The sequence below is a fragment of the Eubalaena glacialis genome, chromosome X (genome assembly GCF_028564815.1).
Source record: "Eubalaena glacialis isolate mEubGla1 chromosome X, mEubGla1.1.hap2.+ XY, whole genome shotgun sequence".
NCBI lineage: Eukaryota > Metazoa > Chordata > Mammalia > Artiodactyla > Balaenidae > Eubalaena > Eubalaena glacialis.
The window spans coordinates 101939972-101955131 of record NC_083736.1 but is presented as its reverse complement, the minus strand read 5'-3'; the positions used below and the strand labels follow the sequence as shown (position 1 = coordinate 101955131).

At 40.6% G+C, this 15160-nt stretch overlaps 1 protein-coding gene across 6 annotated transcripts in view; it reads left to right on the top strand.

Moving 5' to 3' along the window:
* The window catches only part of CHRDL1 (chordin like 1), a 112315-nt gene that overhangs the window by 77918 nt on the left and 19237 nt on the right, over positions 1–15160 (top strand). For all 6 annotated transcript variants that reach the window (XM_061177666.1, XM_061177665.1, XM_061177662.1 and 3 more), the window contains exon 7: positions 9705–9772. In XM_061177666.1, coding sequence (XP_061033649.1) covers positions 9705–9772 — 68 coding nt within the window. The remainder of the gene's footprint in view (positions 1–9704; positions 9773–15160) is intronic.

The window sequence follows — 15160 nt, the reverse complement described above, 5'->3', positions numbered from 1 at the left end:
GCCCATGGGAGGAGAGTTCAGGATCTTCTTATGCTGCCATCTTGATCCTACCTCCTGTTATGTGCCTCTCTTGACTCTTACTCCCCACAAGCTTGGAATAGTTTCCCACCTCTCTTTTACCAATTAGGATCCTACCCTACTTTCAAGACCCCAGCTGACATTGCACCTCTTCTAAATAGCCTTACCTGATCACTCTAGTCCTCATTGGTCTCCTTGTTAGACCACTTTCAGGGCTTGGTCTGATTGTAGAATACAGCATTTAAAAATATTTCTTGTATTGTTCACTGTTTTATGGATCTTGGCTCCTCAACTGGGAAGCTCTATAAGGAAAGGACCATCTTCTTCCTCTGTTTCCCCTAGCATAGTATTAAGTATATAGCTTGTGATGGATTTGTTAAAAGGAAAGAGAGCCACAGTTATGAAAAGCTTTTGACAAGCACTCCAAGTGCAGTCCTGGCTAGGGAGGCAGGAGAAATAACTGACCTCACAATTTACTCATCCCAAGCCCATTTATCCAAAACATCTCCAGTGAGCCCAGCATGAAAATTGAATCTCTTTTTATGAAATTGAGATATTTTTGCTAACTCCTTCAAGGTGACTGAAACTGGAAGCAACTGTTTAAAAGCAATTTGTCAGTGTTCAAGACAACTGCCATTTTACGTAAGACTCTTGATTTCTCTTTCCAAAAAGCAGCAAAATTACACCTCAGACGCCATCTTGGCTGGAACCCAGAGATCTCGAGGGAAGTGGTATGTGAGATATTTTTTTAACATCACAAAAATCTACCAAATTTTTCAAAGTTTTCAAAATCACAGGAAACTAGAGAAAATAACACTCCAAATATAGATCCTCACGTATCAGTCTAGAGCTCTTTTTGTTTTTGCCCACATTTTCTACAGAAACACTACCATCTCCTGGTCATAATGATAGGAAGGAAACATTGCTAATGAGAAACACTACTTTGTATGTGTCACCTAAACTTCAAAATGTATTGAAACACTCCAATCTTTTCATAGCTATAGAAGAGTCTGACTACCACTAGTAATTTCCTTTTCAAAAGTGAATCATTCATGTTCATCTTAGGGACCATCTTAGGGATTTTCTATCCTTGTCTACCTCTCCTCTTTTTCTAAACCCCAACTGGAAGCTTTCTCCTTCTATGGAAACTTTCAGGTGGTTTTTGTTCTCTTTCCATCCTTTGCACTCAGAATTCACCTCCACATGCTTGCTGACTATCACAGGACTTCCACCCCTCTGAGGTCATCATGTTCCTCCTTGGCATGTCTTTTATGTCTAGAATGTTTCTTCTTGGACAGAAAACCCCTCAGATGGTGGATGGGACAGCATTGACTTTCATACTGAGTTTAACAAATTAAGAGTGATGATTCCTAACTGGCCATCTGGGATATCCTGTCAAGGTCAATAATGCCCCATCCTGTTGCTGGGTTGGAGGGTTTTTCATGTGTATATGGGTCTGGCTCTACAATAAAAATAAGAAATTCCCAGTGAAGCATTTCAGAGCAATTATTTCTTCACGGGTGGTTAAAGACACTCTTCTTTCAGCCTTGTCCTTCTAACTACTTCAAGGGATGCCATGACTGCCCAGAAACACACCGCTGGGTATGCCCATTACTCTTATTAGAATAGTTTTCATGAAATTAGACTTCAACATTTATGGAAATTAATCTGATTTCTTGACTGACAGTAGAAACAGAGGAAAAAGAAACATGAGAAAGAAGAGTGATGTCAGGCAGAGGAATCATATTTGAATATTATCTACATTATAACGGTAAGAACTTACAAAGTCCAGGTCTCCATGGCGCAGGCAAAGTGGAAAATTGATATAACTATCCAGTTGGTTTAAGCAAATTGCTGGAATAGCTACATCCACTTTCCCCTTAGCTTTGGCTATTAAAACCAGACCCACGTCTCCTGCTCCCACCAAGTAGTCCAGTCCTCTTTGGATGGGGCCAGGAAGCCAAAGGGGAAAGAAGAAGGACCTTAAACTGATGGCTTTTCATTTCCAGGTTGACAAGATAGTAAACACTGGTGGATCACTGAGTTTCCCTTTTCCATCCTGCTTGCTATTTTCCATTTATGAACGTGGTAGCACAGGACTGTACTTTATTTGGGTACTTGGATTTTTACCACTCCACTTTATGAGTATGTAAATTGCACTGCCTCCCAAAGAAGCAGATATCTGTCCTCTCAAGCATTACTTTAAGCCAAGAGAGGAAAAGAGGTTTAATTAAAACGCAAACTCCTTTTCTAAATAAAGATGAAAAGGAGGAGAGGACTAGCATAATGATGAGAAATCTAATCATTAGTTTAGAAGGAATGAGCTGAAGGAATCTCTGCAGCCATTTTAATTTTTTTGCTATCTCCAGGACCCTGACTTTAGAAATGATATTATTCCTTTTCTAGGTGTGGGCATAAATTTTCTCTTTCTGCTAGGCTTCACTTGTTTGTTTAATACAGACGCTTTCCTTTGTTAAATGCATAGTACCCTTGTGAGGGTCCCTTAAGTTGGGTTTTCCCCTATGTAAGCTACTCTTGAGAAGAAGGAAGAAGTGGGGGGAAAGGATGGGAAGAAGAGGGAGGGGGAATAATAGCTAACGCTGACATAACAGTGTACCAGGCGCTGTTCTAAGCTCTTTGCATATACTAATTCATTTTATCTTCACAACCCTATGGGATAGGTATTCCTGTCTCCATTTTATCAACTGAGGCACAGAGAGGTCCATTCACTTGCCCCAAGTCACACAGGTGAGAAGGGGCAGAGCCAGGATTTGGACCCACGCAGTCTGGCTCCAGGCTGTTTTCTTCGCCGTTATTACTATGATGCCTCTCATCTTGGGGATGTGAAGCAACCTCCGGCACTCTTAACTCTGAGGCTACTGGGAGGAGCAGACTTTGTGATGACTGTGCTCCCGGGGGCCAGATATGCTAACACTTCCAGCAGATTCATTGGGACCACTCCGGGACGCAAAGACCCCATTTCTAACCATGAACTTGGATCTGTTTAACCACATCTCCATTGAAAGAGCAGAATGTGGGTCGTGGGCACTGTCTAAGTTTCTTTATTCCCTCTCCCATGATGCCTTCCTGCAAACATAGGCACTCTCACAATGCACTTTTAAAAAAACACACATTTCTGATTTTTCTAGATACTTTAGTACTCTTCTTTGGATTTGGCTTGCCACTGTGGGCAGGAGTCCCCCCACCTCCCTTGTCTGTGTCTTAGTATTTCTCAAGCAGATATTTTGTTTAAAATGCTAAGAGCTTGTATTGACAGCCCAGGCAATAAAGTGCTTTATTTGACAACAAGGTATTTTCTAAAAAAAATGACTGTCCACTTTGTGAGACACTGGAGGGCTTCTTCAATACTATATATCATTATTGGGAGCTCACGTGTCTACCAATGGCGAATCCTTATACCAGTGTTCTTTAAAGCTTCCCTCAAATTTCAGCATGCTTGCTCCCTCTGCACAGAATTTGTAGAAATAGATATTTGATGGAAGCCTCCCCAGAGTCATCTGCTTCTATTCCCTCTTTCATCTCCAGCTTGGGTATTGAGTACTGGCCGTAAAGTGGCCCACCAGGGAACCTGGCACGTAGTAGGTGGAGATTTCACCATCAGTTTCTTCCTCTCTGCCCTCTCCCACTTTTCCTCAAAAACCCTTAACCATTTGCCTTGATTCTGCTGATTTCAACTTGTTCCTCTGAAAATACAGAGATCAGTTTCCCTTGTCACGGAGATCACTTCCCGTGTCTCGGGGATTCATTTAAAATTTCTCTCTGCCTTATGATTAGAGTAACCATATAATTTATCCTCCAAACCGAGACACTTTTGAAAGTGAGAGAGGCAATCTTAATAATTATGCCTGCCAGAGAAACAGGCATAAAACTGGGCTGTCCCAGATAAATCGGGACCTATGGGCACCCTATTTATGATGTTGTCTGTGGTTCAGAAGTGGCCACATGCTGGCGTAGTTTTGCTGTCTGAGGTTTATCTTCATGGTATCTCATAATCTCATTGTACACTTAGTCCTTTTGAGAGAACAGGGTTTACTTCTGTGACCTGCTCCGGCCAACCAGAGATTAATGGGAGCAATGGGAGTTATAAACAGTCTGAATTCTAGCCGAGCTCTTGACCATTTTTCAAATACTTGTTCTCCATTTCTCCTATTACCAGAAAGCCAAGCCATTCCATCTCCATAGGGTACCACTCAGAGTATAATTGAGGTTTGAATAAACAACACATGTGGCTTTTAAGGTTAAATGAATATTGTTTGACATACAGTACACTAGAGTTGTTTTTCATTTTGGTTTTAAAAATTGGTTAAAATTACATCTTGTTGCTTCTCGGAATTAACTAGAATCCATCTGTCTCCATTAGAATCATTGTTTTTCTTTTTTTTTTTTTAATGACTTGGCTGAAAAAAGAGGCTTCCTCTCACTCAAGATAATTTGTCCAGTGAATCGGGAAAAAAAGCACAGAAACAGGTTTTTTTTTTAGGGCTTTGGTGCCTACTTTCTTCTTTTATGTATTTTATGTATGTATATCTAAGTTACAATATCTAAGGTATAAGGTATAAGATTGTAAATGGACAGACCTATTTTCAGCTCTCCAGATAGACCCTGCCCCAGTCTAAAGAACCACTAATGTGAACATCTAAGAAGATAATTCAAGTTTAACTATGGTTCATGTATAAAATAACTAAAATGTTGAAACCTTTAGCAGCTACTTATAGAACGTGCAAGCTTAGAGAATGCCATTTTGAAGACTTTGAAAGCTCAAAGGCAATGAAAATACTAGTAGTTCCTACTTGAGAATACACACACACACACACACGAAGTAATGGCTCCAGTAGTTTTTGGTGAAGTGAAATAGTTCAAATTTAGGTACACATAACTGTCTGCAAATGCTTAGGTGGTTATGACACATTCATCTGAACTTGTATTACAGGGTATTTAATAGTCTGTGTGGTAACTGACTTGCCTCGTTGCTTTGCTATCTTGCCTCTCTGCTTATTTAACAGGGACTGTATGCTTCTATATTGCTTTAAGATTCTGTCTGGACTATTAAGTATTTAAAGATACTCTTTAAAAGCCCTTTTAAGACTCTAGGGTCTAAATGCAATAAATTGAACTTCTTAGAAGATCATGCTGAATAAACATTTCATGTCAATACCAATCATTAAATCTACATTTAAAAAGGGCATTTGATGAGGAGAGCTATTCTCTCATTTTTCTTTTGTTATTTGTTCTCCTTTGGCTACTTCGATTAGGCTTGAAACCACACACTATAGCATTTACATTTTGTTTTGCCATTTTGCTGGCAAATCTTTTCTGGTTTCAAATCTTCTCTCTGGTCCCATATTTTCATTTGGCTCAGGACATAGCTTAGACCCACCACTGCCAGCTAAAACGGAACAAATAAATCGAAGTCCATACCCACTCAGTCACTGTCGAGGGCAGCGCCATTCCCCAGCTCTCCAGATTGCAACCCTAGAGTCATTTTATACTTTCTCCTTTGCCTTCCTCCTCCTTTATCAAATCTTCCATCAGGGTCTTATCATTTTCTTGTTATCTGCAGTAGCGTGATTCACCCCTTCTTCTCCATCTAGATTCTCATGGCCTATCACGTGTTACTACAATAGCTTCCTGGTTGGCCTCCCAGATTCCAATTGCTCCCCAACCAGTCAGCACTCCCTTGCCGGGATAAGCTTCCACAAATATCATTTATACCATAGGCACCTCTACCTAAAAATTGGTAACGGGATCAAATATGAAGTCTTCAGCCTCTTTTCGAAGTCCATACAGGAATTATTTACCACCCTGTTATCTCAACAACCCGTCCCCCTCCCTTGCTCCCTCCCACCCTCCTTCCTTTCCTTTCTATCTCTCCACCAGCCCCCTTTCTCTTGTTTCACTTCTGAAGTTTCCACTCAAGCCACACCTTGCTTGCTGTGTCCACTATGTGACTTGCTATTTCCAAAGCTCTGGTCCTTTGCAAATGCCGTTCCCTCCAGTTGGCGATACCTTCTGCCCATATGACTGTTTATACCCTGCAGTATCTACTTCTAAAAACATGACTTAACAATTCTTTGGGGATGCTTTCCACGATTACATCTGACTGCTCACTCCACACATTCAATATCTCCTAAGCACGTATATTCCATTTGTGTTTCCAGTTGCTACTCTGTGTGTGTGTGTTTTTAGGCTCTTTTCTATATTGATTTCCTGTCACCCCCAAACAAGTTGTAAATGTCTTGAGGGCAAGGGTCCAGCTGTGATTTCTCTTCTCCTTCTGCCTTAGTATCAGGTTTTCCACCCAAAAAGTGTTCAATGTATGTTAACTGACTTTTGGGCATTATTATTTTCTTTTAAAAAAATTTTATTGAAGTATAGTTGATTTACAATGTTGTGTTAATTTCTGCTGTGCAGCAAAGCAATTCAGTTATAGATATATATATATTATTTTTCATACTCCTTTCCATTATGGTTTATCACAGGATATTGAATATGGTTCCCTGTGCTATACAGTAGGACCTTGTTGTTTATCCATCCTGTGTATACTGTTTTGCATCTGCTAATCCCAAACTCCCAATCTTTCCCTCCCCCACCTCATCTCCCTCTTGGCAACCACAAGTCTGTCCTCTATGTCTGTGAGTCTGTTTCTGTTTCGTGTTGTATTTTAGGTTCCACATATAAGTGATATCATATGGCATTTGTCTAGACTTCTCTTTCTGACTTACTTCACTTAGTATGATAATCTCTAGGTCCATCCATGTTGCTGCAAATTTCCTTCTTTTTTATGGCTGAGTAATATTCCATTGTATATATGTACCACATCTTCTTTATCCATTCGTCTGTTGATGGACATTTAGGCTGTTTCCATGTCTTGGCTATTGTAAATAGTCCTGCTGTGAACATTGAGGTGCATGTGTCTTTTCGAATTATAGTTTTGTCTGGGTATATGCTCAAGAGTAGGATTGCTGAGCCGTACGGTAATTCTATTTTTAGTTTCTTAAGGAACCTCCATACTGTTCTCCATAGTGGCTACACCAATTTACATTCCCCATCAACAGTGTAAGAGGGTTCCCTTTTCTCCACACCCTCTCCAACATTTAGTATTTGTGGACTTTTTAATGATGGCCATTATGACTTGGGCATTATTTTTTGACATAAACAAAGGTGAAAGCATCTTCACTCTTACAAAGTTAGTCAGGGTTTCCAGATAGTCTGAGTGTAATCTTTGTCTACCATCTTTACTCAGACATGGAATAACCAGGAAGAGGCAAGTATGCTATTGGCTAAGTACTTAATTCTGTATTTTTTACTGAAGTTCAACTCAGTACATATACTGAGCACCTGATGTGTACCCAGATCACTGACCCCCCACCCCAGAGTTTCTGACTTACTAGGTATGGGGTGGGGTCCAGAATTTTGCATTTCTAACAAGTTCCCAATTAATGCTGATGTTGCTGGTCCGGAGACCACACTTTGAGAACCAGTGATGTAGGTGACACAGAGGGAGGTCTAAGACATGGTCTCTGGTTTCAAGGGATTTACAGTCTCTTTAGGGAGACAAGGCAGGCTCAAGAAACATTTAACAGAGGAAAATATTGTAAACTGGTTTAGTATTCATTCATTCAAGAAGTTTTGAATAAGTACTAACTATGCGCCCAGCACTGTTCTAGGTGCTGCGGGTTACATCAGTGAACATGATATAGACAAAAATCCTCGTTTTCATAGGAGAATTCTAGTGGGAGAAAGCAGACAACAAATAAAATATATAAACTGTAAGATACTGTTGAGTCCTAAGATCAAAAAGCAAAGAGGCGGGATAAGAAGTATCAGAGGGGATTTGAAATTTTAGATAGGTGATAAGAGAAGACCTCCCAATTCTATCATTTGATGAGTATTTATTGAGTGACTATTATGTGTCAGGCACCGTTATAGATCATGGTGATACAGCCGTTAATAACACAAATAATAAACCCTGCTCTTATAGAATAGACATACTTATTTGGGAGCCAGGAAATCTGAGATTTGTGTTGTAAGCTCTCATCAACTCGCTATGTGAGTAAATGGCTCCTTGCTCTCTCTGAGCCTTGGTTTCTCCACCTGTTACATGGAACAGTTGGACAAAATTATGCCTGGAGTCCTGTACATCTCTAAGGCTACAGAATGCTAAGTCCTTTAGGCAATCAGAAATATGTGAGAAAACTTGAGGAAGACTTTGTAGAGGAGGAAAACCTTCATGGTTTTTATAGTCATACAGGAGCTACGGAGTGTGGGAACTGGGAAAGTAATTTCAGAAGAAAAATAACATGAGCAAAAACATGGAAGCAAGAATGGGGGCCACAGTTTCAATGAAGAGTAAAGAGGTCAAAGGGTTCCCATTGTAGAGTAGCTAAGATAGTTGGGTCGGAGGTAGGTGCTCAGTAAAGATGAGGTGGGGGCTGATAATAGAGAGTCTTAGATGGGGACCCACTGAGGGTTTTTTTGATCAGGAAATGATACGATTATATAATCAAAGTGGTGTTTTAGGAAGATGAATGTAGCAATCATAGTTAAATCTTCAAAATTCATAATTTTTTCCATAAGATGATCTTTGAATCATGGAGGTTAAAGCCATGCTATGTTTTATGTCGCTACCCGATGATAATATTGGTACCAAATTAATCTTGAGGTCTTTTTCCAGCCCTAAACCAGTAACAGTACTTGAACCAGTAACGTGTTACTAGTTAGAGTTAGGTTTTGAAAGCTTGGGAGATGAATTAGAATAGAAAATTCTTACTGTTTATACATTTTTGTATTCCGTGTTATCCCATGAAATATATGGTTGAATAGATACTGGGTTATCCTCAACCAGGTACACACACACACACACACACACACACATAAATAGTACTCATTTAGAGTGGTGCAAATATCTCTAAGACTGAGCTCTTCCCATCTGCTTGTTCGGTCATAGATAATACAAGGCAGTATTTTTGGAGATTATCCTCTTATTTTTTATCTTTAATCAGCTGAGGAATAGCCATATCTGTTGTGAGTTTGCTTTTCTCAAGGCTGAAAGTAAAATCTTCCCCCTAAAAGCAGTTAGCCTGGAAGACAGCAATGATAGGGATTCACTGTTCAAAAAGTGGGTTGTGGAGACCCAGAGAAAGGTGTCTCAGGCAAAAATAGAAGATATGGGTTACGTAAACACTCTAACCACAGCAAGTTTTACCTTAACTTTCAGATCAAGTCATAACTTCTCAGAGGCATAATGGTGAATTTAACAAACCATGACAGACCGAATCCTCAAAACTCTCACTTTTGAAGGGTAGTTTAAACACAAGTTGAATATGACCTGTAAAAGACTTAACTATCTTCAGAATAAAATAAGCAAATGTGACAATGATGGCTATATTACAGTGGAAAGTGATTATTTTCCCTTTTATTTTCCAAATTCTGTGTAATATTGCTGGATGGTCTGTTTTAGAAAGTGGCAACTTTTTTCGGAGTTGTCTTGAAAAATGAGGCACACCCAGGGAGAAATCTTTCAACATTGCTGTTTGAAGGACAGCCACAACAGCTAAAATGTGTAAAGAAACTTGGGATCATAGAACCCAAAATGTTACTGGGTCACAGGTTGATATTTTCCCCTTCTATGTATGTATAATTCTTTATTTCTTTTTAATAAACAGGGGATGGAGAATTGTCGTGGGAACATTCTGATGGTGATATCTTCAGGCAACCTGCCAACAGAGAAGCAGTAAGTGTGAATAGCTCAAATAATTCAATCCTTCACAGCATCAGGCCAGACTTCCCTCCCTCCATGGGTACTGTCCCAGCAATGCCATAAAAGGGCCCATCTCTAACACCATTTTTCTTCCCTTTCCTCAGAAGTGTGAATGCCATCATCACCAACCTGGAACCATTTAAGTGCATTGTATAATTGGTAACTGGGGCCAGGACATGAACATGAAGAAATCATAGCCCAGCCCTTAGGCACCCTTCATCTAGATTAGAAGTTGGTACCCTTTCGGGATGACTTGCCAAATCTTTGTCTTCTGTAAGGAAGGCAAGTCACCACCCCCAGCCTCAACAGTGAGGACCTTCTGTGGGATCGTTAGGTAGGTCAGCCCATCCTTTGGGCACAGGTACCTTGGACATGTCCATAGAAACCTCCCCTCAGCCTTAGGCTCTCAGTCATACAGCTGGAAGAAAGGAGGTAGCAGCCAGATTCCCTTTCTCAACCTGCAACATCTTCTCATTTCTATTCTTGGTGCTAATCTCAGAATAAGACGAGTGGGCATCTCTCTATGTATAGTAGTAGCGTCTCTTATTCCTTTTTATTTTGAAGTAATTAACAAAAGAGAATCCCTCCAAGAAATATATGTCTAAGTAGAGCAACACTTCAAGCCTCTAAAAATCAGAAAAGAATATGTTCCAGTTCAAAGGATCTATCATATTAAAGGACTTTATATGAGTCCATACGGGATTGTATGAAATCATGAGTGTGAAACTTTTGAAAATGGTAAAACACTATAGAATTTAAAGAATCTTTCATCCAATAAAAAAAGTGTACAAAAAGTACAAAATGTACCAAGGCATTCGTTGCAAATAAATGGGTATTCATCATACCCTCATACAAAAGAAGTATACAGAGCATTCAACGTAGAATTATTTTCATGAAAGCAAGACAAATGGAGACAACCTAAATGCTATCTATAGGGGTTTGGTTAAACACACCCAATCTATAGGACACCATACATTTGTTAAAAAGAATGTGGTACGTCAAAATGTAGTAAAGTGGAGGGATCGCCAAGATATAGTATGTAAACAAAACAAGGTGCAGGATACAATTTATACTATCATTTCCTTATGTTAAAATTGTGTGTGCATGTGAGTAAATGCATATGAAAAGATCTAGAAGGTCACATACCAATATATTAATTGTGATACTCTCAGAGGGGTGCAAGTGGGCAGGAGGAAAGGTAGCGTTTGATTTTTTATTTTGTATCTTCTGTATTATTTGATATTTTTCAATGAGCATGAATTAGTTTTGTAATAAATCAAATTTAAATGATTTTTAAAACCTCGGAAATTAGTTCTCAACAAACATTGGATATTAGGGCAAGAGTCTATGGAATTATAGGTCAGGCCCAAGAATCATGAGGGTATGGAAGAAGGTGTTGATCCAGGGCCTAATAAAATGATCAGTACCAACATCACAGTGTGGCTAAGGCCATCACATGTGCCACTTCTGACCTGCATGCCCCCAGCTTGCCAACACCCTCAGCAAGGAGATGAAAGGATTTGTATTTGTTTTATTGTCTAGTCATATTCTTTTCTAGACATTCTTGTTTCCAAATGAATGGAGAAGGATTTGTGAATGGAGTGGAGAATAATACTCTGGATATCTCAAAAAAGCAGCACTCCTGCAAGAGAGCGTGGGCTTCCCGGTTTGTGGGTTAACATAGACCCCGAGGAAGGACTTTCTCCATCCAGCAGTGTATCTGCTTTATACTAAGTGAGATTCCTTCCAGATCCTGACGGGAGATGATGTCAGTCTCCCTGTTCTGTGTTGTGAATTTCCTCTTTTCCTTAGCCCCAATTTTTTGTTTTTAATCATGGTAGGAAGTCGAGAGTGGCTAAATTAGTAGCTGTCAACCAGATGCCATTCTAAGCCAAACTTAGGTCTCAGTCACCTTAAGCTGGGTGCCTTAGCCCCCAACACTAAGCACTATGGCCCCCTCAGTGGTCTTGCTGGTGATGCCATTAATTAGTCTTTCTTCTTGACTTTGTCTCATGCTGCCCCCACCGCCATCATTGTCTTTCAGCCTCATTGTTCTTCCTAAACTGCTGGTCATAGGGCTGGACTTAATCCGATACTTGCCGTAGCAAAAGAGGTCAGATATAGAAGGCAGGGCCTTGAAAGAGTTATAGATTTTCAAAGGAGTTCAAGACTTATCTTTAGAAATGAACATTTGCGCCTGGTAGGCCAAAATGTCCAGATGGTTCCACTTTATTATAAATAAATATTTTCCTTTGTTCTACAAGGGATAGATATTGCGGGATATGATTTAAATAATAAATAGCATCTGTAGTAACAGAGAAGTATGTACCTGGCACATAGTTGGCACCCAATAAATATGTGTTGAATGAATGGGCGTGGAAGGTAGAGTGAAATGTATGTGTGTGTGTTGCAAAGGCAGGGGGCGGGGGGGCTTTTCCTTAATGTTAATGCATAGGACTTTGTCCCAAATCAGAGAGAAATTCTTCAAACTTATTAGAAGGTAGGAGAATCCCTTCTGAATAGCATTTGCAGGCCCAACTTTCCACATGGGAGAAAAAAACACATTTCTGATTCAGTAGAGTGTCCCTTTTAGTAGACTGTTCCTATTCCTAGAGAACCATCACAACCTCGGGTCAACAGAAACACAGCTGATTGGTTTATTTTGCCAAGTGGGCTCAAAACCATCAGTTTAACCAAGTTTTACGAAGTGCACAAAAAGGAGAACCAGTGGTTTAATGATGACTCCTTTGTAAAAACCTGAAATGGTTTCTGTTTGATTTCCAGATCATAACTTCATATGAACTGGTCCCTGTACCATCGGGGGAAGTGTGTTTGTGTGTGTGTTGGGGGGAAGAATGTGAGGAGAGAGAAATAGGCACAGGGTGGAAAGCCAAAACATGAAAGCAAGCATAATTTTGTTTTGGACAACAGCCAAACTCCGATTTTGCCCCCAATAGATTACTCAGAGATTTACCATTAGAAAAGTGAAAGAATTTGGCATAGAAACAATATGAAACACATAAAAATCCATGTCTCATTCACATTTTCAGAACAATGCTCTGGATAGGAAACTGGCCTAAGTGTCTCCCAGACAGGGATAGTCCCAGGTTACTCATGACTAAGGTGTAACGTGCTCATGGCTGTGTGGATTAGAATGAATTCTGAAGACATTTTTTAAATTAAACTTTTAATTTTGTGATTAAATGTAGATTCACTTGCAATTGTAAGAGAGAACACAGAGAGATGGCCTGTACCCTTTACCCAGTTTCCCCCAATGGTAACATCTTGCAAAACTGTATCACAGGATCAGAACGAGGAAGGCACTTCTGAGGCCATTTCTAAACTTTCATGTTTTCCTGTTTCTGCCGATAAAACCCTTACATCTTAGACCTTAGAACAAGTAAAGAAGAAACTCCTGGGTAACTTCTTCAATGGTGGAGATTTTCCAACACCAGGATAGAATTGTGTAACAGCCATCTCAGAAGCCCGAGATATTTGTCAGTCCTTCAAGTCAGTAAATCAAATAATACCAAAATTTTGAGCAGAAGAAAACAAAGCCTAGACATATGATTGCTTCTACCTAACTGGTTTTGACCTGCTCTCTCAAACAGCCTGTTCACAGCTGGTTTTAAAGATAAGCTCCAATTTCACTTACAACTCCAAGGCGTTAATGCCTTTTTCTCCTTCGCTATAAGTTCCAAGGTCAGAACAGCCCCTGGTAAGCCTCTTTCATTTGTTCAGGGGAGCGACTCTGAAAGAGCCATTACTCCTAAATCAAAATCACACATCACCACCCCAACCCCGGGGGGCCGAAACAGAAGATCCTATATGTCAGTTATTCTCAACCTTGGCTTCAAATTAGGGTCCCCTGAGGAGTATATAAAAATCCTGATGCCCAGGCCTTACCCCAGACCAATTCCATCGGAATCCCTGGGGGTGGGATTAGTGTTTTTACGGCTCCCCAGGTGATTCTGTGTGCAGCCGAGATGGAGACCAGTGGCGTGTGTGATTGTGAACACTGTAGCAGACTTCTATATGGGAGAGAATTTTTCTTTGGAGCAGCTTTTAAGCAAATGTTTGGGGATCCCTGAGCTTAAGCAGATGTGATCTCTCCCACGTCCTCCTCCTCTTCCTCTTCCTCTCTCCTTTCCCGCTCTCCCACTCTCCTGCCGTCTTCAAAAGCTCAACTATCACTCTCACCCCAAATAAAACCCCTCTTCTTCTTGGCCTCAGTTTCTCTGTCTGTAAAATAAAAGACTTAGATGAGGTTTGGGGAGGGCTGGGTTGGCCTCTGATCAAAAGCCCTGAGTTCCTTTTTTGTGTGTCTTGAATCATTTTTCTCCCCTTATCATATGTCCAGGATCAGAGTCCCTGGTACCGAAGAACAGCTTTTCAATTCGTGTTCACCCTCATGAATCAGAGAACTCCTTGTACTTGCAGCTTATCCTGGGTCAGCGACCTACCCTTTCAAATTCTAGCCCCGTCGAACCCCCTCCTTTCAGCATCAGTAGGACACCCACCAGCCAAACTGTCCTCTCTGTGTTCCTTTGGCAAAACTTTGCCAAACTCCAGAAAGGACAGAACAATCTGTAATGGCCTTTGTGGAATGTGAGTGATTGTGGCAGAAAGAGACATATGAGCCATTGTGGGAATGAAAAATATTTGCACTGAGAATCCTGTCTGTGCGCATGATAATAAATTGACGCAAACTCTTATTTGTGTGAGTTTTTATAGCAATGCACCAGCATGGGCTCTTCTTAGATATAGGATAATGTTCTCTTTCTCTTACTCCAGCTCCTGTTCGCTCTCGCCTTCTCTCACCCATGCCTCCCCACCCCCTAACCAGGAGAGTAATAATAATTCCCAAAGCTAAGTTTGCAACATGTGTGTCTATGGAACATAACTAAAATAAATGTTTTAGGGGATGGTGGGGTCAGGGGATCCCATAACTACCTTCTCAATGTTTTCTCCTTGCTATTTCTATCACTGAATATAAGGATATTCCTTTGTAATTGCCTGCAAAAGCTTCTTTCGTGGGACCCACCCCCTTCCCTTACCCCTGACAATTACCCCTAAAACACAGTGTTACTGGGCTTTAAGCCTTAAGGTTCTGTTCTTCATCTGTTCCGTTCTCCTCTAACCCCATTCTACTTCATCTCCTGGGCGAGGGGTGGGTAGCAGAATAGTGGGCTCATCGTGTGTCTTGAACCCTTGCTGAAAGAGCAATGATGGGGTTGTCTGTACTACAAGACTCTAAACTTTCATGAGGGACCGCAGCTTTCCTTCGTCCATTCAACAAGGCTTTGATGAGCACCTTCTAGATGCTGGACACTGTTCTAGGCGCTGGAGATACAGCAGTGA